Genomic DNA, 25,022 nt, shown 5'->3' on the forward strand with positions numbered 1-25,022 from the left:
CCTCATCCTCGGGGTTGTGTTTTGCTTGCAAGCATGTCGGCTTCTGGCTCACCTTTCGGTCGACTCATAGAGAATCAATAAGCTTTGTGAAGCTTCACATGGCTGCATCTTCTTCTGTGATTCAACTGCATTCCTTCCAAACAGAGAAGAAAAGAAACTCCAATTATCTGCCTCTCTTATTTGTGTTGATGGAAGATCAACTGATCGAGGATAAAAATTGTACATTGATTCCATCAGCTTCACTTGTGCTCATAAATGCTTCAGTAGATCATCAGTATCAACATCAGCATCAATAATGTGTCAGGAAAATTGATTGCACGGAAGCAGCCATCCACGGAAGACGACAACTACAAAGGTGCAGATAGTGAGGCATCAAATTGCTGATCTTTCAGAGCAATTGCCCTAAAAAATAATCTTCCAAAGATGCTACTTGCTTGCTCATCCGCGGACAGATTAAATGTCACATACAAATATGTACGAATCATGCTAGATTGATTTCTCCCTCTTATTATATATTATGGGCCCAATTCTTTAAAAAAATTATTTTTTTATTATTTATGATAGATCATTTTTTTATTCTCGCATAACATTCCTCTTGAACATCTTTATCATTTTACCTTTGGGTTTTCAACATCGTCGTAACTATCTTCATCCTCATCGTGAATATCTCTGCCCTGTTACATTATGGGCTGCTGTGTTTATCTTTCGGGAATCACCCCTACGGTGATACTATCACTTCATTCATCTCTATTTTGTTTCACCATGATAATTACTCATAAACCCTTCAGATTCTTAACTCTCCCGACGTATTCCTATCCGTGCCTCCACAAGGGAGTCAGGAGAGGGAGGTCTAAACGCAATTTTCTCCTTCATCCTATTATGGCCACCTTCGTCTCTTCACAAGACTTTCGCTAACTTTATATGGTCGGTTTCACTCTATCGAGAAAGCAAATTATATTTTTTCCTTTCTTGTCAATGGTCTTATCATCTAAGAGATTTCTTCATTATTCATTTTAAATAACGATATCATATATGAAAAAGTAGATAGTCGAATCTTACGATGAAAACCAGACAAAGACGATAATCGTAGATGCCCACCTAAAAGAACGAAGAATGTGATGACGCAATGGTTATATTATTTTTTTTAAAAATAAAAATATCTAAAAAAAGAAAACTCTAAACTCGAGGAATATGCGATAAGTACTTGTTTGAATATATATAAAAACACAAGAAAATTATGGTAAACACTGAGAATGGGAATTGTGACGGCAAGGCTGCGAAGTTTGGCATGAAATGTCCCTTTCTTTTTGGTAATTACAAAAATCCACCTTATACGGTGCACGCCGGAGGGGTTTTTCCCGTCGAAAAATAAAAGAAAAATCGATCAAAAATTCAAAAAAGGGGCACAAACCATTTTTATACGGTGTATGATCGACACGCCCAAACTCAGTGGATAGCCGCCCCCGAAATAGGCCAACTTGATCAAGACGCCCAAACTTCGCCACGCAAAACCTTTGCCCCCCTGCCAGCCGTCCATCCTTGATCAGACGGTCGACGACCCCGAAAGTACTGCGAACTTCAGAGCCCTTTCTTCCTCGCCTCCACGGTTTCTCCATGGTGCCGCCCCTTCCATCGTATGCGGATGAGCCGAGGACGCGAGAGAGAGAGAGAGAGAGAGAGAGAGAGAGAGAGCCTAACGGTGGATTTTGCTTTTGAGACCCTAGAATCCTCTTCGATCTCGACCGGCGAGGCTGCATGAGTAGGAGGGGAGAGGTCGGTCGCGGCGTCAGACGAAGGTTCTTGAAGCACTCATGGCGCCGTTCATCGTCTCCTCCCCGTGGACGCTGCCTCCGCCTCCTCCCGGCTGCGGAGTTTCGTCTCTCATCCGGGGTTCTGCGAAGCCGAACCCCCGCCGATGCGTTGGCCACCTTCGACGGTTGAGGCTGAGGCCCTCCGGCTGCCCCATTCGCAGGTGATTCATTCGGGTCTCCGATGGGTAGCGTATTTATGGAATTGGTGAAGTTGCTTCTGTAGGAGATAGTTGTAGCCGAAAATTGAACTTAGATCGCACTGGAAGCTTGGATTATCTTGGATGAAATCCTTGGAGATCCGTCGTTTTAGCTTGCGGCAGCCCCGCTGTTTCTGGGTCAATTAGGCTTCTTCGTGACAAGGTGAACGTGCTGTTAGTATCGTATAAGTTGGATTAAACATCACATCCATACAGCAGATTGTCTGTCGTGCGTTATGGATTCAATCGAGGTTTTACTAGTTATTGGAAGGCCTTGATCATAGTTTAATTGATTTATGGGATTTTTATTGCGACATCTGTGTTTGTTGTAGAACAATGTCTTTTGACAATCTCCAACAGTAAGCATTTCGCCTCTGTGGTTAGTGACATATGGAGATGATGAAATCAATGAGCACGATGGTTTTAGAACCACAGTAAATGGACAATCTTGGGGAATAAGGGAAATGATACATGGATATGCTACTAGCAGTGTAGGGTCTTATGGTGGAGTGTAAAGTTCTTACATTCCTGATGCTCATGAAATAAGGAAGGTTCTTATTGATTTTAGTTCAATTACTTGAGTGTTTGTAACTGTAGATGAGCTAAATTACTAATTAAATAGCTATGGACATGACTGCAGAAATTTTGGAAGTGGAAATAATTCAAAATTTGATTGTGATATATCTCTCCAGAAAATAGAGGATGTTCTGGTGGTTGGTGAATTATCTCATGACATAAACAGAGCATAGTTGCATAGTTGATGTCGTGTACCTAATCTCCTTCTTAGTATTTAGATGAACAGGACCCAACAGAGCATACATATATATACATATATATAGATATACATATATATACATATATATACATATATATACATATATATATATATATATACATATATATATATATATATATATATATATATATATATACATATATATATATATATATACATATATATATATATATATACATATATATATATATATATATATATATATATATATTTACATACATTACTGAATTCATATTCCATGCACATATGGGAAGATTAAAAGCATATCATATGAAGACTTTGTGGGCATCATTATAATCTGATTTATTAACCACTGGATCTGATGAACATTGGAATTATTGTATCAGGTTGGATGTATTCACTTCAAAATGCTTTGCTGCAAACACTGATGTTGATGGTGACAATGTAGCAGCTGAGAATACAGTTGCAGAAAATCCTAGGCCTCTTTCATCCAGTTGCTCAATATCAGTTCATCTGAAATCTGATATTCTTGATTCTATACCTTTAGATTTGTCGAGCAAAAAGACAGATGCAAACCATGTCTTCACAAACCTACATGTATAGTCTCTCTCTCTCTCTCTCTCTCTCTCTCTCTCATTCTCTGTGTGTCTATCTGTACATCTGCTTACATCAATTACATATTTTAAAGCCCTGGCACTATTTGATTATGCTTGTCGGTTATTCATCTTCAGTATTTATTAACTTGAAACTTTTGGAACCTCACTTTCAGGTTTTATCCAAAAGAGAGCAAGATGCTCTAGCAGCTACTCCAACACATCCTACAAGTTTATATGGTAGGTTCAATCTTCAATTAAAGAACAAATGCTAAATGTCATTTCTTTCATGATAGGATAGAATTTGAAGTTTTGCACCTTATATATCCATCTTTATCTGAGAACAATATATACAGATTATGTTATTTTTTGTTACGATCAATAATCTCATTGTTGGTAAAGATCCATTTGTTGGTATTTTTATATTGGAGTCAAATTTTAAATCTATGCTATGTTGACATGTAGTTTTTAAATGATCCTACAGGATTTAATTTAAAGTAGAAACTGGAATATGTGTGAACTTTTATATTCTAAAAGGCAAAGTCTGATTACATCATAGTGTTTATTACAAACAGACCTATTTTGAGGATACAACTGCTACTATCAATCTAACACAGGTTGAACAGTTCCACTAGAGAATCACAAAATTACTGAACCTTCCCTCTGTTCACAATATCCCATTTTGGTAACCAATCGGCAAGATGGTTTCCTTCTCTCAAAATGTGTGTGATCTTAACATGAGCAAACTCTTTTAGGGACAGATGTGTTTTGAAGCTAAACACATTTAGTCATGTCAATCCTCTCCTCTGAACTCCTTCAAAATTGACCATTGGAAAACGCTCTTCAGGGGAAGGTCACCAGGAGAAAATAGAAGAATTCTGATGTTCTGATACTTTCCCAGTTGTTCCATTTTCCTTCAGGTTTTGACTTAATATCAAAATATTCTTTAGCATGACTGCATGCGTAGCAGCAAGAGAGTGTGCCTGATCAAGGAAATAAACTTCCTTCCATATATTAGAACATTCTTCGCTCTTCAAATACCTCGAAGAAGACATGCAGAGGCCATTTTTGTTTGACATGAAGCAAAACAATGAGCAAGTATTTATATCCATGGCATTAAAAGGCACACCATGGATACTCATGAACCTTTTGATAGTGCTCAGCAAATGGCAATTGAACTTTGGGATAAAGTGCGACCAACTGGTTCCTCCTCACTTACACCTTAGGCTTAAACCATTCACATTCAGCCAAGTAGGTGAAAGGTATTTCCATGTTAGGATCCTCTCCCAACAAGCCTTACAATAAATGATCTCGTATGGTTAGTTTATTTATATCCATTTCAAAGGTAAGGAACCCTCCACCTAAGCACCCAAGGAAGCAAACTGCTACATATAAGTCTCTGCCACACTTCTGCATGTTATGCATGCTGCAGCCTGATCTTTCGAAATATCATGCATAGTCAGAGGTATGTTGAAAATCCTCATATATTTTGGATGAGCCAACCTTGTTCATGCAGTAAGTTCACCAACTTCCAATCAGAGAAATGAGCTAGGTTCTTGTGATAGAGAATTCAAAATCAAACATATAATTAACTCCCAGATATTCCTTATCACTGGAGTGTTTAGTAACCAAGGGTGTCCTGGTTTATCTGCCTTTCCAGTATCAAATTGAAATACAAGGAGAATCACTGTCACACCCAAGCATAATGATAGGGCTGCCAAGATTCTTTGCTTTTATGCTTGGCTGATACATATCTGTTCCAGAGACTGAGGATCTAATACAAGTTTTGCAGACAGCATTTCTCATCGGTTTAAGCTGTGAAATTCAGAGTCCCTCAAAATCCTTTTTGCAATTCCCAGATTCGAAAAATTAGACCATTAAAATTTTCCCCTCCGCAAGAGATAACCTTCGTGCTTCTTTCCAAGTTCATAGGAGATTGTTTGGAGAAAAACAGGATGCAGAGGATACCAAAAAACGATAAGAATATAATATTCATGCAGTAAATTTGTTGTTGAACTTATTAGATATTCCAATCATCTGATTAGATAAAGGCCAACATCTGAGCTAATTTTCTTAGCTTAGCAGATGTGCCAGTTGGAACCCATCTCCTTTAATATGACCATCCCTCTTGTAGCTCTCTATTTATCAACCTAGAGAGTGATTGGATTCCCAGTAAACAAATAAAAGAAATACAGGATTTTAATGATGGAGACATCTTTTGAGCGTGACATTGTGCAGAGGAAATACACTCCAAAAACCAGTAACTTCGAACATTACCCCATATCACTTAGTATCTTCTTAGAGAGCCTGGATGCTTCGAACATTACCCCATAACTTCGAACATTACTCCAAAAACCACGTCAAGATTTTCCAAATACATTATTTTAAAAACACTATCATGCTTCAGAGAATGAAGACCTGAAGTGCTAAAAATCTATAATCACTTGTACATATTTCAGAAATAAATGCTCTATGTTTAATTGAGACCATCTTACGAAGAACAGGTGTATCATGGTAGCCAATCATTTTGTAGAAATTGTTGCACAAGTTGATAGCCTATTAATTTTTGTCTTGGATGTATTTTCAATCTTTAGAAATAGAAATCAGCTTTGAATGAACATTTGCATGCTCATGGCATATGTGGCATATGAATAGTAGTGAATAAGCATTTAATGCCAGAACATTTCTTACTCTTAATGGTAGGCCAAAAAGCCTTGTGAAACAAACCTTTGCAAAACACTCGGTGTTTGGATAAGGTGAGTATTAGCGAGATATCTTTGTGAATCTTGTAAACCTAGATCAAGCCATCACAAGATGTCTGAGACTTCAATATTACATATCACATGCTACAGAAGTAAGTTCTTGAAAACTACAATGCCATTAACCCATCTACAAAACAAAACCCTCAATAAGAATAGTCCAAATAGTAGTGATTCAGTTTCAGAGAATATGTTTAAGTTATTGAACAAAGGAATATGTGATTCATGTAGTAAGCCGATATCTCTAGTATATGCAGGCAGTCTAGGCAAATATTAAAAGAAATTGCAATGCAGTCATTGAATTTTGTCTTTGAATTGAGCAACATAATTCTTTATGCAACTTACCAAAAGAACATAATATTTTTATGTTGGCAGCAATTTTGTCAGCATTGATATTAAGATTTAGTTGTTTATGACTCTAAAGTGCAGTTCTATATGCTATCTCCTTGGTGGGAAATTTAGTCGAACAACTCTGGAACTTCGTTTGGCCTGCTGCTGTTGCAATTGTTCATCCGAGTCTTCTGCCTGTGGCTGTTGTGGGTTTCTTCACAAAGGTATTGAAAATTTTGACTTTTCCTTGAATATTCAAAGAAGGTTGTGACTGACACATTTCATTATACACAGCTAGCCATTTTTGTTGGGGGCCCATTGGTTGGTAAACTTATGGATTGTTTCCCTAGAGTTCCTGCATATCATAGCCTAAATGTTATTCAGGTATTTAGGCGTCCTTGGTACCTTTGTTATGCTTTAGGTCTTCTCCTTTGGCTAGTAATAACTATGAGCCAGGGAATTTTTCCTTTGAACTTTATGGTTCCTTGTTTTTAAACTTTTTGTCAATGATCTTATTATGTCAGACAGCTGCTCAGTTGTTATCAGCTAGTATGATCATATATGCACTAAATAATACCATAAAGCAAAGCTCTACATCTTCTGTAATTCTCCAACCTTGGTTCATGGTACTCGTTGTGGCTGGGGCAACTGAAAGGCTTGCAGGCTTAGCATTGGGGGTCACGATGGAGCGTGATTGGGTTGTTATGGTAATTTGGATGATTTGCACTTGTTGAGTTAACAAAATTGTGAAAATCATATGAGCTAAATTTCTTCTTTGTTTCCCCTGTTTTGCTTCTCTGGAAGTTAGCAGGCAGAAACAGGCCAGTTGCACTTGCCCAAGCAAATTCTGTACTTAGTCGAGTTGATCTTCTTTGTGAGGTAAACATTACTACTGTCATGTAAAATCAAAGATTCCAATTCTACAAAATTTTCATGATTTTTTTTTCTCATATATAGACTGTCTGCAGATAGCTGGTGCTTCACTCTTCGGCATTTTGTTGTCAAAGTACAATCCAGTGACATGCTTAAAACTTGCTTGTGGTTTAACAATATCTGTGCAACCTATTCTGGTAAGTTTTCCGTATCCTTTTATGAGTATATTAATTGCTGATTAGAATTCCTTCTTTCACTCATTTTGTGTTTATTTTGCAGGTTATCCTGGGTCATGTTATCAATTCACTTTCCAGTGGTGTTCTTGATTGCTCAAGATCTGGCGTTAAACCTGTTGGTTCATCTTCTTTGTTTGATGCCAGGAAGATCGGTTGGACTACTCATACTCTATGACGACTATTTCTCATATCTCAAAGGTTATATTTATGGATATGTCTAACACTTAGAAAATATGCAGTTGAAAATGGACTAGATGCGTTTGGACATGGCTGGAAGGAATATAAGCATCAGCCTGTGCTTCCTGCAAGTTTGGCATATGTGCTTCTTTACTTCAATATTGCTTTAGCACCTGGTGCCATAATGACCGCATTCCTAGTACATCATGGTAATTATAACTCTTTATTAAGAACCCTACACTTCTGGTGGAGATCCAACTTTCACATGATTTTTGAACCCAACATTTTTTTACACAATTAGATTCTTATATGTTATTTAGTCTTAGTTTTAAAATTTAAATTATTATTGTCTGAATTCTATCACCATTATATAACACATCTGTGTCTAGATAAGACATTCTGTTAATTAACAATGTAAGATCTGAAAGTAGGAACCACTGCTACATTCACAAACAAATAGCCTCCTAAAAGGGCATGGTAAATCATTATAAGCTACACTAACTAGACATTCACATAGAAATAAATCGGTTTTGCTGCATCGAGTGCTAGCTTTTGGAGGTTATGGTTGTGCTCGTCATTAATGTGACCAGAAAATTTGTGCTCATTCAGAAGCTGTAAACAGCCTATGTATTTGCACTCACTTGAATGAATGTGACCCATGAAGTAAGAACGTCTATGATGGTTGAGTTGAATCTCTTATTCAGAAGCAAAAATGTTGTCACAGCAACAAAGATAGTGTCCCAACTATTTGGGTTCTGCCACACCTTTTGGTGAATGCATCTGCCTCCACAAGTCTGCTGACAAGGTTGCAAATAAAGTCCTTGTCTGAGGGTCTAGAGAAGCTATTAGGAATGCAATAACTTTTCTAAATAAAGTTCGCCTTATTTTCTTCAAATGACAATGACACAAGGGTTTATGTTCTCATTCATTTAGTTGGAGATGTCTAAAAACTCCCAATAGTCATACCCAGTGATGATCATGACCAAAGAGCCTCCTCCTGGCTACTAATAAAGTTACTTTTATCTATACATAGGTTATTGTCTTTTTGTCTCTTGATGAAGTCAGCTTTTCTGTGTTCATATTTAATCCACCAAATGAATCTATTGACTCATCTCCTGTCTGAAAGACTCTTAATACCTACTAAAATTTAATCTGGGTATAAAAATCCTAGGGTATAAAAATCCTACTCTTATTGTTCATAACAAGAAAAACTTATAAGTTAGGAGACATAGGGAAGTTTCACATGGTTCAAGTTTGCCATGTATAGAAGCGATCAGTCTCTAACAATGATTGAGAGGGAGAGAGAGAGAGAGAGAGAGGCATGGAGGACAGGGTGGTTGAGGAGGTGGAGCTGAAGGTTGAGGACTGGTGCCATGTTGTGTGGCAAAGGAGGTAGTGACCTGGGCAAACAGCAAAAGGAGAAGAACCAGCAGCACAAACAGAAAAGAGAAGAAAAAAAGGTTTAAAGGTACGGCAGGTTACCAACCGATACAGCTCAATATCAATCATCTTATTACCTGGTAAGCTTGCCTTTGGACCATACAGGGCCAATCTGTACATTGGTCAGCCATTTGACCGGTTAGAGCCAGTCCAAATCTAGTGGTATGGTTGAAACATTAATCCTTGGTGTCGAAACCATCCGGAGGCTAAAAGCCCTCTATGGTTGCACCTATGAGATAGTCTGACTAGAGAACATTAATGTAGCTGCGGTCGTAAGTCACCTTCTCTTGAGGTTAGCAAAATTAATAACTTGAAATGGAATTACTAAATCACCTACTTAGGGATAAAGTTGGATTTTTTTTCTGAATGTTTGGATACCAAATGCAGGAATTTATGGTTGTCCTATAGACATTCATTGGGATTTTTTTTCCACATGTTTGGATGCCAAATGCAGGAATTTATGGTTGTGTTATAGGCATTCATTGGGATGATTGCTGAGCCATCTATGACTGCAAACTGTGTCTGGATACCAAACACAGGAATCTTTTGGTTCTGCTATAGACATTCATTGGGATGATTGCTAACCCTGTTTGTGGTTGAAAACATATTTGGAGGGATGCTGAGATAAGGAGGCCATTTATAATCTACAGTTTATTACCAAGGGATAAAGCTGATTTGCCGACTGGAAGTTAACTATTGGTTTTGATAGTTGCAATCACTGAGATGAATGCCTATGATGGCCATCTACTCATGCGTAATCATATGAACTTGCTGAAAACAACCTTTTTAAGTCTGTAAAACGATGCTTCTCTTATTTCGAAGATTGAAATGCTATGGTAAATTATGGCCTACACTTTAAGATAGTCAATTTTGCTGTATTTGGAAGCCCCTGAGAGCTAGGAATTGTCATGGCAAGGTATTATCTACTGAGAGTCAATCATGCTTGCTCAATTGAATGTAAGGATACATGATAGATGAGTTGGGTCAGATCTGTTTGCTGTTTAAATCGCAGTTTTGAGAAACTTTTGCTTGGCATGAAACAAACTGCCTCGCCATGGATGAAGGCTTTACCGTGCAACTAACTAAATGGATCCTAATTTGAAGGTCAAGCTAAGTGATCCATATATTCAGATTGTTGTGGCTCCTTTTATGTTTTTTTCCTTGCATCAGCATTGGTTACTCATATTCTACTCAGTCATTAAGACCTTGTTCTTGCTACTGTGACTTATTTTTGGTTTTGTAGAGAACTTAAGATATAGCAACTGCTAAGCTTATATAGCTGGGCTTTTGGTCGGATATTTTGATTATATGCATTTACCACAGTTGCATCCATGGTTTTTGCAGGGATAAATCCATCAATTATTGGTGGATTCAGTGGATTATGCTCTATCATGGGTTTTGCTGCGACGTTCATGTCTGCAAGTCTAGTAAGACAGCTCGGCATATTAAAGGTTGCAATTTCTTCTATGGTATTTTGATTGCTTTCAGACCTCTTTTCTAGGAACACCATCTAAAAATGTATCTCTTGTACCAGGCAGGAGCTGCTGGATTGATTTTTCAGGCATTTTTGCTCACATTAGCTGTTTCTGTGTATTGGGCCGGTTCTATTACTCAGCAAGCTAGACTACTAATTTTTCTCTCCTTGATTGTAAGCATCATAGTATCTTTTCCCTTGGTAATTCGTAAAATTACATAGCGTAATGATATGGTTCTGCCACGTTTGTTTTTTGTTCAGTTAGATTCAACCTTTTGCAGGGAACAAGGATTTTACTGCATGGTGTTTTTTTTATCTTTGTTTTCAACAGGTAGTGTCACGATTGGGCCATATGTCATATGATGTTGTGGGGACACAGATTCTTCAAACGGGAATTCCTACTGCCAAAGCAAATTTGATAGGGATAACAGAAGTTTCAATGGCCAGCCTAGCTGAACTTCTGATGTTTGGTGTAGCAATAATTGCAAATGACGTTTCACATTTTGGTTTTCTGGCTACACTATCTGTGTCCTCGGTTGCAGTAGCTGCCTTGATTTTTTGCTGGTGGTTAGCTAATCCAACAGATGGTCAGAAAAAGCTCTTCAAGTTTGATGCTCCACTTTAATGCTTGTGAGTTCTCTGTCACATTTTTGTTATCTCAACTTCATTGAGCGTTGTTCTCTTTTACTTGTGTGGCTCTATCTGTTCCTACTGGTTAAATATGGATTGAAGATTCTCTGAATGCAGATTGTAGCAGAGTTATGTTGGAGTCTGTAAGGCAGCAAGCTTTCTTCCTGCCTCTGATCTCCAGTCTGGCATTTAGTTATCACCTGGAGAATTTTTTAGGTGCTTCAGCTGGGAATGAAATGACTGGGCATAAATTTGGCTATGGAGCTCCTAGACAAACATCAACCAAACACTTCCAATAGCTGGAAATACACAAGCCTAAATGCTGCTTCACATTCTACTGAGTACTACTATTTGAGTTCTTGAGATTAAACTTAATCATGTGTTTGTTCAATGATTTCAATCTTGATTTCATAGAGTTTTTTCTTTTGAAAAAAATCAACACATTTTGTTATCACAATTGGCCATGTATATATAACAACCTGAGTAAAGTCCTTGGTGACCAAAATAAATACACAACATGTCTCACTCTCCATAGAAATTGGAGCAGTTTGACCAAAAATTTGCTAGAGTATATGCTATGTTAACATGTGGAAGTAGAAAACAGAACAGAAAAAAAATTCAAGTAGTGATCTTGTTTGCAAGTTGTACTGATATCAGAAAATTGTGATTAATCTTGTGCACTTGATTAATTTTGTGGAAAGGGATCCAAACTTTGTCATGTGTAAATTCTCAGTATGATTTTCAAACTTTGAATTGTTTCTGATGCTGTTGGGCTCTTTCTTGGTTAAACTACTTTTTCTCTTGAGCTGTTCTGTGCTAGAAAATACTGGAGGGTTTCATATCTTCACAAGCTGTAAGTTATTTCATTGTCTGATAAATGTTGCTAATGTTGACATGATTTTTTTCTGTGACTTGAATTACCAATGTGAATAAGGCTGATACAATTTTATTATCGTAAATAAGAAAAAGTATTTCTAGGAGCAATTGTTGATATAAACGCAGTGCTGACATAATTTTATTTTTACCAATAAAATATATTACATTTTTATTCAAAAATAATATAGCATAATGTTATCCTATGGGCTGTGCTATGACATGATGCTATTGTCGAGGTTGGCCACAAACGATATGTATCGTGGCTTCCGATGAGCTGTCCCTCTTTTATTGGGTGACAGAAGCTGTTTGCTCTGTGGCAAATAACACGCGGATGTCCGATGTTCGTCAACCAATCTTCCTATATAGGCACGAAAAAAGAAGGGGTGTCTTTATCATCACCACGCTGGTTATTTGGGCCGCCTCGTCGTTTCTCTGCTCGCACAGCTCTCTTTCATCGCTTCGAGGAGTGAGGACGGCGGCCGATCGGCGCGGTTCTCGCCGTGCAGCGGTGTGATGGCGACCATCTCATCCTCGTCAACGTCCAGAAGGAGGGCCACTACGAAGAGGGCGAGATGCAGATGCAGGAGACCACCGGATCTCGTATGGATCACATTCTCCCCAAGTTCTTTTCTCCCCATCCTTTCGCGTCCCTCTTTCTTCCTCATGGTTTCATTGGTTCCATCTGTGCTAGTCGCGAGAAACTTTTTCGTTTTAACGTCTCCTCGGTGTTAATCGGATCGGGATAAATCGAGGGTAGCCTTGGTTGGGCTGCACGGAAGAAACCCCAGCTGGAACGAATTGTTGGATCGGGCGCTTAGAGAATGATGGTTGAACTGGAAAATCATTTTGTTCTTTCAAGAAAATTGACCAAATTATAATGGGCTAAGAGATTCAGAACTGAAAACCCTCAGGTGCTACTGAAGTGTTTGAATTGTTTGCGTTTTAGCCTTTTCTAGATTCTACCTCTAGGAGTTTCCTTCCGTGCGGTTCATTTCTCGTGATTGTTATCACACTTTCATTCTATGGTGTCGGCCATAACCCTCTACCTGTTTCAGCAAGTATTCAAATCTCTGTATTTAGTTGGTGTTAAATGAAGAGTTGGTTCTAAATGCTAAAAGGTTAGTGACACTGATAAGATTATATTTAGTTTCATCGGTTGAAGAATTGGTGAATGCTTAATAAAAGTTCAAATTTGACTCCTCTCCCATATGCCCCCATGTATGACTGCTTTCTGTCATGCACATTTTGCGGAACCCACACTAGAGCAGACAATTCTTCAGGGCTAATTTTCAGAGAAATAATGATTTGTGTGGACCTTATCAAATGCCATCTACCGTGAGCCACGAGGAACTGTCCATGGGGAGAAGTGTCATTGCTTCTAGGTGGACCTCGCCTGGTTTTGCTAAAAAAAGGTAGACCGCGGAAATGAATTGCATTTGGTCTTTTATTAGGTCTTGGTTCTCCAACTATCCTAGAACTGAATATGGTTTTATTACACAGCTTTAGACACTAAACTCTCAGCTTAATACTAATGCAAATCAAAATGTTTATTTATCATATATTTGTCTTCAATATTTTTTTTTCTTTTCATGTAAATTTGTGAGGTGTCTAGTTTAAGTTAGCAATCATGGATCCACAAAAATTTAAGAAAACCAACTTTTTTGAAAATTAAAACTCTATACAATTTTGATTTGCTGATTTTGAGATGGCGAAATAAATGCACACAGGATCTTTACCCTGTATACGTATCCACATTTTTGGAGGGTTCTAAAGCATTTTTGTTCTTTTAATTGGCCTTGGTGCACATTTTCTTTCACTTGGTTCATTGTTTACATACTGAATAAGGAAAAGGTTGTGACATACTAAGCATATATCGAAAATGATTGTCTCAGGCTAATGGATCTCACTTTCCAATTTGCTTTATCTTTTTTCATATCTTTATAACTTTTGAAGTTGAACACATAGTGTAAAATATATGGTACTGGTTGTGGCAGTAATCTCACTACTAATCCATAGAAATCTTTAGCTGGTTTGGTAATGGTTTTATTTGGCTCTGCAGAAGCATTTGTCCACACTAACAGAGTTATCTGACCCTGGTACCCCAAAGAAATATGCGGTGAAGCCTGATGCTGAAAACTTGGGACATACTCAGCACTCTTTCCAGGCAAAAGGAGGTGATCTATTTCTGAGTTTTTTACAAACCTGTTAATAGAAAGATGATTCTTTGCTAAAAGTTAAGAGACTTACTGCTTGTAACTTTTCAGATTGTTATTGTGATGAAGATCCACAGGAGAGAGGCTGGTGAAAAGATATATGAAGCTATCGATAGTATTCCTCTAAGCTGTTTGGTCACTGGGAATAGAGGGTTTGACAAGATCAAGAGGTCAACAAGATGTCCTTTTGCTACTAACATTTTGTTTGTCCAAGTGGTTAATGAGTATAGCAACTGTCCATTTACTGAATCATTTGAGAGTAATTAGTAATCCTCCAATTTTTTTTCTGTCCTCAGGGTGCTTTTGGGTAGCTTAACTACATGGTGAATAATGCTACTTGCCCAGTCACAGTTGCAAGGAGTGCTGATCCTGAAAGTTAAACTCATCTGTTTTGATCTTCTGCAGCAACCTTGCCGGTTCCCTTTGATAGCAGATAAAAGATTTCCTCAACTATACAAGGAAATTTTCCTCAACCTGCAGTTGAGGAAATATTTATCTGCTATCACTCTTGGGCGCATATTTCATGCAGAGCTCAAGATCACCTTCCCCCAAATAAGAAACTTGGTTGTTCACATAAACTTGTTTGACAAGGTTGTACTTGTAAGTTATGATGTCTATACACTAATTTCCCATTGGCCACAGTTCTGCTATGTTCATTTCTATCGTTGCATGTTAAATCTCTTCCTCCCTCATTGTTCGAATCCTATGTTTATAGAACTTCTTATACAGGTGTTGTTGGTGGCCAAAGTGTGAGATGCGGAACATGAAGATTCAAGCTGAGCATGTGAGCTTAATTTCTATGCCATGTTCTATTTCTTTGTTTCATCAGTGTTCTACTCAATGTTGCAGCATAAGATTCTGTAGTTTCCGCATTGCATGTTCTGTGCCAAATGTCCAACTCCCATGTTTTATTTCGTGCCAAATGTTTCTTATATTTACAATATTTTTTCCCCATGTTTCATACCTTATCAGGGAATTCACTATGAACAACATATAAGAACATTTTCCTGCCATTAGCTCCATGTCTTGCTTGTAAGGGTGAACCATGTCATTGAGCTCAGACCGACCAAATGTGTTGTGGTTTCTGAGAGAAATTGGGCCTTTTATCTTTCATACTGAGGATTACAGTTCCCTTTTTATATTTCCTAATATTCTTTAAATTAGATCAAAATATTTTCTAAACTGGATCTAATACACCAAATTTTATCCATATGTCATAGATTCTGTTGACGAAAATATCGTATGTGTTGATAAATCAATGTGAGATAGAGTCAGAATGTGTTAAACTCTATGATATTTCTATCAATAGAATCGACGATGTGAGGAAAAACATGATTAAATATTTTATTTTAGAATCGACGATATGAGGAAAAATATGATTAAATATTTTATTTTCATAAATATAAGGATCTTAATATAATTTTTGTAAGTATAACGATCGAAATGTTAAAGATAATTAATTACCGAAGATATTCTATAATTAGCTCGAGTTTAATCGTATAAATAGATATCTTAATAATTATGTTATATCTACCAACATTATTTACATCCAAAATCTATATAATCCTGCGGGGTTCTATGAGGACTTTCGATGTCCATTTTTAACCCTAAAAAAAAATGCCCCCTTTGTTTTCAGGGATAATCTAAATCAAGTAAACAAAGTGCACGGAAAAAGGAGAGCCGGTCAAAAGCGTAAGAAGGGAAGAAGAAGAAGCGGGGCCCATAGGCAGAGAGTCCATTTCGAGACCTCTCTTACCTACCAACGGCTACCATTCACCGTGCGGATCCTGTTTCCGTGGACGAGCAACGACTCCTCCCTCCAATCTCGTCCATCCCCTCCTGTTCTTATTCCTTCTCCGCCCCCTCCCCCAACACTGCTCTCCATTCTTCCTTCAGCAGCTCCTCACGATGAAGCCAGCACTGGCGCTTCTCCTCCCTCTCTCCCTCCTCCTCCTCCTCCTCCATGCCTTCCCCCGTCCTGCCACCGCCCTCTGCGTCCCTCGCAACTCTTCCAACCCGATCAACGTCGCGGCCCTCCCGCCACCTTCCGTCACTACCACCTCAAGCCCCGCGACGCCCTCACCAGCCCTGAAATCGCCTTCATCGCCCTCAAATCCGTCACAGCTGCCGCCTTCCAATACCACCCCAACCCCTGCGACACCCTCACCACCCTTGCAATCGTCGTCACAGCCGTCGCAGCTGACACCCTCACCACCTGCCTTTTCGCAGCCCGCGGCCGCGGTCGCCACCCAATTATCCGCCCGCCACCCGCTTCTCAACCTGCTCCCCTTCGCCGGCGCCGTCAGCGCGCTGTGCGGCCACACGGACTACCCCGACGTGTGCGCCTCGTCGATCCAGCCCCTCCCGCACCCGCCCGGCCTCGCCGGCCCCGCCGCCCTCCTGAAGCTGCAGCTGCAGGCGTGCCGGGAGCAGGCGGAGAAGGCGCAGGCGCACATCGCGGCACTCGTCAGCCTCCCCGGCACGAAGGCGCGGGATGCGAGCAGCCTCCAGGACTGCGACGACAACTACGACGACGTGATCGACAACCTCGACGAAGCCGCGGCTGCCTTGGAGTCCAGGGACAAGGGTACGCTCAAAACCATGCTCAGCGCCCTCGTCACCGACTTCTCCACCTGCGACGACGGGTTCGCGGAGATTGCCAAGGTCTCGCCGCTGGCGGTCATCGACGAGATGCTCACCAAGTTGGCAAGCAATTGCCTGGCGATCGCGGCCTTGGTCTGAGCGGACCTCCCTGCTTCGGAGTCTTCTTCCTGCTCGCTCTCGTCAGTCCGTGCGTGCGCACGCGCAGTTCCATTAGTTCCGAGTAGTGCATGGAGAAGAGCTGAGCCCCGATGAAGAAGATGAAGCCTCTTCGCTGTTGTAATTGCGCAGTGGGGTTTTGTTGCTCTCGTTTCATGAGGGCTACCTGCGGATGGTAACATGTTTTGTCACAATACAATTGTAGTTGATCTAAAGAGCGAGTAATTATATGTATACAATATTTTTATTTTCTCCATTTAACGAATATCAATATTTAAAAAAAAAATTATTTAGTAATGACATCAAAAGTAAAAGCTCATAATTAATTTAGTAATGACATTAAAATTATATGTATACCTTATTGTCATATAGTCGATACCTTATCGTCGTTAAAATGATATGATAATTAATTTAGGCTCAAAAAATTACTTACTCCTCTTCGTCCAATATCACTCTACTCATAAATATATATATATATATATATATGTTTGTGTGTTAATTTTTTTTTAAAAAGTCTCTGTGCTTGAATTTTTTTTACGGAGCTCTCCAACTTTGAATAATTATCAAATATTTATTATTTTTTTAATCAAAATAATCATTTTACTTTTATTAACCATTACTATCTATCATGTCGATCACTCTCTCTTGATTATCTATGTCTTTTATGCACAGGCTGAAGATGCTTGTCCCTCTATATACAGGCTAATCTCATTGATTAATCCTCTCTATGCATATAATATCTTTGAGATTTAGCGAGAACGATTAGAGTTAGCATGACTGCTTATGTCCACATCCACAATACTCCTAGGTTTAGTAAGGATATAAGGACAATAATGGAGATAATATAAAGAAGAGGAGGCTACGATTTATTCAATCAAAGTATGAGTAAAACGTTATATTAATGTGGCTATAGGCGTGAAAAATTTTCAAAGTTGGAACGTTCTATGAAAAAAATTTAAATTTAAGAGCTATATATATATATATATATATATATATATATATATATATATATATATATATATATATAAGGCTTTAATCGGGTTTCGGATCCGGGACGGGTTAACTGATAGGAATAGAACGGGATGGGTTAAACGGACCTGTTTGGGCCGGGTCGACACGAAGGGAGCTGGTCTACACTCGGCCCTCGCTGACTGGGCGGCTCTCCCTTCGCCAAACTATAACAATGGCACAAAGAGTTGGACGCCTGACCACAACCGTGGAGGAGAAGAGGTGCCCACGGACGGTGTTTTCCCGATGGACGAAAAGGCGAAGAGGACACGAGAGCTGCTCGCCAGCTTCTACTCCACCGACCCCTCCGCCGGCGGTGGCGCTGGCGTCGGCTCCGCCGCCTCACCCCGGAAGATGGCCTCCCCCGACTCCATCAATTCCCCCTCCTTCGATCCCGACGTTTACATGAGCCTCCTGGTACCGGATCCTTTTTCCGCTTCTCTTCTCCCTCTCTCTTTGGGTTCTTTGGTTCCTCATCCTGTCTGGATCTGATGTCGCGAACGTATCAAAAATCTTGGGCTCTTATTGCGGTATTTGAGTTGTTTGACTCGTATTCCTTTCTGGATCTAATGGCGCTGTAATGCTGTGGAATCATTTGATTTCTCTTAGATTTCCCCGAGAATTTTGAACTCTCCCATACGACTTTAGGTTCTTTGACTCGTATTCCTCTCAGGATCTAATGGCGTCGTAATGCTTCGGAGCCCTTCGATTTATTGTAGATTTTCCATCGAAGTCGTTAGGGATGTTGGAATTGTAATTGATGTATGGCTTATGGTGGTGGTGTCGGAGCCGCCTCTGCCCCTGAAAAGACTGCCTCCCTAAACTCCGTGAACTCCTTCGATCCCAGCAGTTACATGAGCCTTAGGCACCGGATCTCTCTACCTTTGCGGGATTACGGTCTACTTCTCGTCCTCTGGATCTAATGGCGTCATTATGCATTGGAACACCAGATTTCCCGTATTGGAACCGTGATAAGGTTGTGAATCCGAATTTTTTTACGGGATTCAAAAGATCTTCATATAGTGGATTTGATTTTCTTGATTCTTGCCCTCATGTTAGGCTCACTAGCATTCAGCAGAGTTCAAATTGTCAGTGACCTCTCCTAAGGAGTTCTATTAGGCCTCTTGTTGGTCCTAAGAGTATTCCTTCAAGATGTTCTGAACCATCATGCTGTTCTTAGAGTCGATATGTTCATCATGGAGCGTTTGGTCTTGACTTTTCAGCTAATACATTGTGACTCTTTAAGCAAGCCGCTTTTGTCACATCGTGAAGAAAACCGACACAACCTTTTTCTGTTTTTGCATTTGGAAAGGCCACTTAATTTTGTCCATGTTAAGAGATACATAGACTGGGACAGACGAGAAGTTTACAAACTATCGAAAGACATACAGCTTCGAGTTTTCTCTTTTTATAAACATCAGAACATAATATTTTTTATTTCCATTTTGTAACACTTTATGTTTTAGTCAATTAATTATTCACATTTTGAGTGAAGAGTAATATTGTTGGTCTAAGGTTGATCATGATTGCGGTTTTTTCAAGTTTTAGGTTCTTTGAGGTATATGATACCACTCAAGTTAGATAATCCCAAAAGATTTCCTAAGCAACTGGATTATCGATGAAAGATCTTGCTATTGAAATGCTTTTGATGGAATAAACTAATTGCTATAATTTCAACGAACAGACTATGATTTCAGTGCCATTCATAGGATGCTTTTAAGTAAGAGAAGCTTTGTGTATTAGTTAGTCCATCAACTAAGAGAAGCATTATTATGCTTAACAAAGCTCATTGGATCAAGAACTGACAGAGCCGGGCAATTGTTACCTGGAAATATAGCTGAATAATTTGTTTGGAATGCTGCTGCATACTATTGTTTGATATGTTAGTAGGACAAGAGTGTTTCATCGTAATCCAGGATGATTTCTCAGATTGGTGACTGTTTTTGATATTCAATGCATACTCTTTGTGGGTCCTTATAAATGCAAGTGATAGGATTTTGTGTATAAAAGCATAACATAAGATTGAGCTTACAGATATTTATATATAATATATATAACTCTCATACTGCAGGAGAAGTAAAATGCGAAGCTAAAATTAAAGGTTTCAAATATAATCTAATGGACAATTTGCTTAGATCATGATCTGTGTGCTCTCTATACGAAATAATGTCCCTAGTAATGTTGACATCTTAGAAAATATGCACCGTCTGAAAAAAGTGCAAGAGAAGAACAGGGGAAGAAAGTCCACGAAACAATAGAAAACAACAAATCCAGCCATCAGGGGATGTGGGCACATGAATGACACTAGAAAAGGAAAGAGAAAGAGAACCATGGAATGAGGTCAAACCAGGTGAAGTGATAAGTAATTTTTATCTCCCTAACTGACACAAGGTCATGCATGTAGGCAAGTATTACTGGATTGGTAAGAGGATAACCTGAATCATGATATTCTCAAAATTGATGGCATTTTATTTTGTCATAAAGCTCAATGTGTTCTAAATCCTCGGATTCAGGAATTCAATCGTTCACCTTTTCAAGAGATATGGTAAAGCTTGTCTCATCATGTATGTGGACTCAATTTAAAAAGTGATGGCCACTACAAGTGAACATAAGATGATTGCTACATACTCAGGTGTTATGTTTAACAAAAGGATGAAATTGTGTAGGCAATCAGCTTTAGTTTAGTGGTAACTGGTGTTGCATGATTTGAGTGAACAAGTATATGTGGTCTATGGTGGAGGAATCATGGTGGAGGAATGTGATTAAATTCAACATTTGCACTCTTGATGACAGAGATAAATTGATTTGTTGTGCAAAATGCAACACCACTGTTGCAACTTCATTCACTAGTTGCATAATGATGCTGATTTGATGGTACTTAAATTTTGCAATATGATATCATATGATGAATGACTTCTATGATTTCCTTTGTGCTTTCTGTAGGTTCAAAAGTTAAACTTGGAGGGACTTCTTCAGAAGCATGTTGAGATGGCAGCTGAAATCAAGAATCTTGATACTGATCTGCAAATGTTAGTTTATGAGAATTATAACAAATTCATTAATGCCACTGACACTATAAAAAGGTAATGTTACTCATTCGCTTACCATAATCTTGGTGTTACTGTTATATGGAGTTACTATATGTCCATTTCTTATATTTTTTGCTGAGATGGCTTATTTAAGTTTTATCCTTCCATGAGAATCATGTTAAGCACACCTGGAATACTTTTTTACTGAATTGTGGTCTGCCTAAAAGGACAAAATTGAAGCACCCAACTGGAAAAAGAAAGTTTATACCAAGCTTCTAGTTGGTGCCGAAGCAAAAATTTCATGGTTATGGTTGTCCATTTGCTAGTTAAATGTAAAATTTCATTTCTTTGAAGACTGAATAGAGGTGCAGTCGTACAAATTATAAACTATTTTGAAGGTTACTGATGCTAGTTCAAAATTTAGAGGGTGTATGTGTAACATCTTTTTGGGGCATAAAGAATATTGATTGAGTGTATGATTTCCTTACCAAATTTATTGAACTTGTGTTCTAATCCAAACAATATTAGTAATATTCAACACATAAAACACATGCAAACAATTATGGGCCAAGCTAGTTTTGGCATAAATTTGTATTTACCTATTAATGTGAGCTTACAGAAGGCGAAGAAGGAATCTGAGTGTATATTGGTGTGCCTATAAATGTAGTTTTATGCCAGCTCAATATTTAAGAGTTAATAGTTGCGGTCAAACATACAGGATCTGAAAAAGAAAAAGAAAAAAAGGAAAAAAAGAAAAAGAAGAAAGAGAAGAAAGAGAAAAAAAAATGCAGGATCTAAATCACTACTGCACTTTGGAAGTCCGGTTCTTATGCCCCCTTTTGTTGACAAGTTGTCTTCACACACAATCTTTTGTGGCTTCTTGTAGTTTTAGCAGACATGTGAAGTCAACTTGATTTGGATATTGCATCAACTTTTCCATTGTCTGTTTCTCCTTTCTCATATATTTTATTTTCTTTACATCATTTATTGGATTCTGAAGCAACACGAATAGGAAGCTTGATCAGTCTCATATTTTGTGGGTTTACTTTAGTTGTTTACTTGTTTTTGTGTAGTTACTGCTATATATAAACTACTGTGCATTTGGAAACAATAATGCTGCACACTAGCTTACTAAAGTTACTTGTAGAATGAAAAATAACATTGTTGGCATGGAGGCAAATATGGAGCAACTCCTTGCTAAGGTATGCCTTTGTTGAAATTTGGGCTGAATGATGACTTTCCATTTATCCAAAAGAGCTGATTTATTCCTTTTTGCTGCAGATTACATCGGTTCAATCCAAGAGTGATTTGGTGAATACATCTCTTTTTGAGAAGAGGGAACATATAGAGAAATTGCACCGTACTCGGAATCTTCTTAGAAAAGTTCAAGTATGTTTTTGAAGCTATTAACTTTTACTAGTAGTTTGAAATTAATTTTCTTGGCTTGGAACTAGAAGTTCTTAAATGTATTGGCTATATAAAATTTTCTTGCACTTGATAATTTCATATTTGAGTGGTTAAGGTGTTAAGTGATAAAAGTATTCAATGATATATCTTGCTTGATGTATTTTTTTTGCTAACCAACTTATGCACTATGGATACAGTAAATTCGATGAATTTCTTTGCTTTTTCTTTGTGTCATCTTTTGCTTGAATAAGGTTTCTGATAATGGTCATACAATTTATTTCATCATCACTGACTTGTTAAAATCTGTAGCTTTCCTTGGTATATCTGCATAAATTCTTTGGCCTCTTTTAACTTACGTGTAGCTCATAATAGTAAACCAAGCAAGAATTATGTTTTTTGGTGTAAATTGTCTCTTTCTTTATAATTGTTCCATCATTCCATGTTGAAAAAAAAAGTGATGAATTATGTATAGTTGATGAATTGCTTTTATTGTTTGAGGCTTTAAGTTTTGCTTATCGTAACATAGAGTGCTTAGGTTACAGATATCTACATATAGAAAATGAGATTAGCTTGTGCAAGTATCTTACCAGGTGCATGAACACATCCATAGCTTTAACATTTGTAATTCATAATTGACCTGCTTGAGGTGTTTGAGAACATGTTCATGTATGTTTGTTTTCTATAATTGCAGTTCATTTATGATCTTCCAACTCGACTTGCAAAATGTATCAAGGCAGAAGCTTATGCAGATGCAGTGAGGTTTTTCATTGGATCTAAGCCTATATTTGAGGTAGAATTTAATCTTTCAATTAATTCATATCATTTACTGTTTACTAATATTGCGTTATTTATTGTCATTAACTTTGGTTGATATTGTTTATGGCTGATGTTGTTGCAATTGTCTCTGGTTTACTAGGCATATGGGGATTCATCCTTCCAAGATTGTAAGAGAGCATCTGAAGAGGCAATAGATTTGGTTATTAAGAACCTTCAGGTAACTCTATGGACTTTATGTTTACATTGTTAAACTGAATTAGTATACGGATCTATCAAGAGACCATTTTCTTTTAGTACCATTCATCTATATTTTCTATGTGAAATATTGTGCAACCAAGGCCTGTCCCCGTCTCAAATTGGAATCTGAATTTTTCAGTGAGGAAACCACAATAGTGTGTAAAGGCTCAGTGTCAGTAACTAACTGAAAGTGACCAATCATTTCACTGATAACAGAAGAAAAATCACTGTGGATGGTCTATTGCTGCAGCTTTCTGTAACTTAACCTTTTTCTTCCAATTCTCTGTCACAAAATTTCCTAGAGAACAACAGATTCAAGGGAAAATAAGTAGTTAAAATCTAGTGCCTAGTTTGTACCACTTAATTGGTTATTCATCAATTTTTCTCCCTCCTTTGGGTTAATTGCGTGTACCTATATTGGCTAATCCAAGCTAAAATGGTGGTCTGTAATTGTTTAAAAACCATACATCATGTCTGTGATTTTGATACCAGGAGTTCTTTATGAGTAGGTCGTACATTTCAGTAAGGTTTCAAGTTACTTCTTCACTAGTGTTGCTTTGAATCCAATGTTCCACATTTCTTTAGAGTTTAGACAAATGAAAAATGTGCACAATATGACTAAGAGACCTCCAGAGCTTGGTATCCAATTTATCATCAAGGGTATATCTTCCTAGTGGTGTGCTCTACCTTTATAATCTGGTCATTTGACTCTCCTTAACTCTCCTTTTGTTTTGGTGCTTATACATACAAATTAGTCCATAAGAGATCTATAGATGCACTGGTAAAATGATATGAATCGACAAGGATTAAAGGTGTGAATCAAGTTAAAGTAAGATCACCTCAGAACTAGTTCAACTGGGCTCGATGGTTGGAAAAGGTCCATCTGATTGTTGTATGTTTACTGATTGAACGGATGATGTTAAAGACTAATCTTGTTTTTTGTTTTTCATCAGATTCCGCCCTATTTGGTGGATGAAATTTTTTCCACAAAACGTTTGTCGAGCTTTTAAATTTCAAAATATTCTCTTCCTTTATAATCAGTATTCAAAGTTTATAGACAGCATAAATATTGCTATGGAAAACATTAACAACCTATAGGGAAAACATTAACAACCTATAGTTCCTTGCATTTTGGAGGAGTGAGGTGGAGTATACTCTGAAAAACTACAGAAAATCACTTTAAAATCTGCTGGTTGTCAAATGTTATCTGTCAGCATGAATAAAGTATTACAAAGTAGAAAAAACTTGAATTGGATAAAAAAATTGTGATTTTTTTTCAAGCTACATGCAATAGTTGTTTTGGGAATTAGAGTTAAAGATAGGTTAAAAAGTTTTCCGTGAGAGCAAGTATTTTTGCTCTTTCCTCTAAAGGTCTCTAAATAAGCATTTTTGATGCTAATGCAAGTTTATCATCTGAGGCTATGAACTTAATACATTG

The 25,022-nt window shown here is 38.0% G+C and overlaps 3 protein-coding genes across 6 annotated transcripts in view; all 3 read left to right on the top strand.

Annotated features, from left to right (window-relative positions):
* The first annotated feature begins 1,454 nt into the window (after positions 1–1,454).
* LOC135646221 (solute carrier family 40 member 2, chloroplastic-like) lies at positions 1,455–15,382 on the top strand. 3 transcript variants are annotated; one of them, XM_065165544.1, is made up of 19 exons: positions 1,455–1,972; positions 3,152–3,362; positions 3,535–3,598; positions 6,547–6,671; positions 6,742–6,831; positions 6,972–7,154; positions 7,252–7,326; positions 7,416–7,517; positions 7,600–7,708; positions 7,796–7,942; positions 10,518–10,624; positions 10,708–10,821; positions 10,979–11,277; positions 11,395–12,753; positions 14,213–14,327; positions 14,418–14,536; positions 14,663–14,689; positions 14,772–14,966; positions 15,096–15,382. In XM_065165544.1, the coding sequence occupies exons 1-13, from the start codon at positions 1,812–1,814 to the stop codon at positions 11,270–11,272; spliced, it is 1,782 nt and encodes a 593-aa protein (XP_065021616.1). In that variant the 5' UTR covers positions 1,455–1,811; the 3' UTR covers positions 11,273–11,277; positions 11,395–12,753; positions 14,213–14,327; positions 14,418–14,536; positions 14,663–14,689; positions 14,772–14,966; positions 15,096–15,382. The 3 variants fall into 3 exon arrangements, with proteins under 3 accessions (XP_065021616.1, XP_065021614.1, XP_065021615.1); XM_065165542.1 differs by having other exon boundaries at positions 14,663–14,966; XM_065165543.1 differs by having other exon boundaries at positions 14,663–14,957.
* A 680-nt stretch (positions 15,383–16,062) lies between these two features.
* On the top strand, positions 16,063–17,382 carry LOC103994313 (vegetative cell wall protein gp1-like). The gene has a single exon (XM_009414639.3). It carries the CDS (start codon positions 16,275–16,277, stop codon positions 17,106–17,108), a length of 834 nt encoding a protein of 277 aa, XP_009412914.2. The 5' UTR covers positions 16,063–16,274; the 3' UTR covers positions 17,109–17,382.
* A 945-nt stretch (positions 17,383–18,327) lies between these two features.
* The window catches only part of LOC135644361 (vacuolar protein sorting-associated protein 51 homolog), a 29,699-nt gene continuing 23,004 nt past the window's right edge, over positions 18,328–25,022 (top strand). For both annotated transcript variants that reach the window (XM_065161866.1, XM_065161867.1), the window contains exons 1-6: positions 18,328–18,551; positions 21,078–21,217; positions 22,311–22,365; positions 22,445–22,552; positions 23,262–23,360; positions 23,487–23,564. In XM_065161866.1, coding sequence (XP_065017938.1) covers positions 18,381–18,551; positions 21,078–21,217; positions 22,311–22,365; positions 22,445–22,552; positions 23,262–23,360; positions 23,487–23,564 — 651 coding nt within the window. In that variant the 5' untranslated portion in view covers positions 18,328–18,380. The remainder of the gene's footprint in view (positions 18,552–21,077; positions 21,218–22,310; positions 22,366–22,444; positions 22,553–23,261; positions 23,361–23,486; positions 23,565–25,022) is intronic.

Source organism: Musa acuminata, chromosome BXJ3-8, assembly GCF_036884655.1.
Source record: "Musa acuminata AAA Group cultivar baxijiao chromosome BXJ3-8, Cavendish_Baxijiao_AAA, whole genome shotgun sequence".
NCBI lineage: Eukaryota > Viridiplantae > Streptophyta > Magnoliopsida > Zingiberales > Musaceae > Musa > Musa acuminata.

Coding starts and splice junctions, on each gene's coding strand:
- LOC135646221 (XM_065165542.1), top strand. CDS start 1,812: ATGGCGCCGTTCATCGTCTCCTCCCCGTGGACGCTGCCTCCGCCTCCT. Junction 6,832..6,971: donor ATAGCCTAAATGTTATTCAG/GTATTTAGGCGT, acceptor TTATTATGTCAG/ACAGCTGCTCAGTTGTTATC. Junction 7,518..7,599: donor TATCTGTGCAACCTATTCTG/GTAAGTTTTCCG, acceptor TTTATTTTGCAG/GTTATCCTGGGTCATGTTAT.
- LOC103994313 (XM_009414639.3), top strand. CDS start 16,275: ATGAAGCCAGCACTGGCGCTTCTCCTCCCTCTCTCCCTCCTCCTCCTC.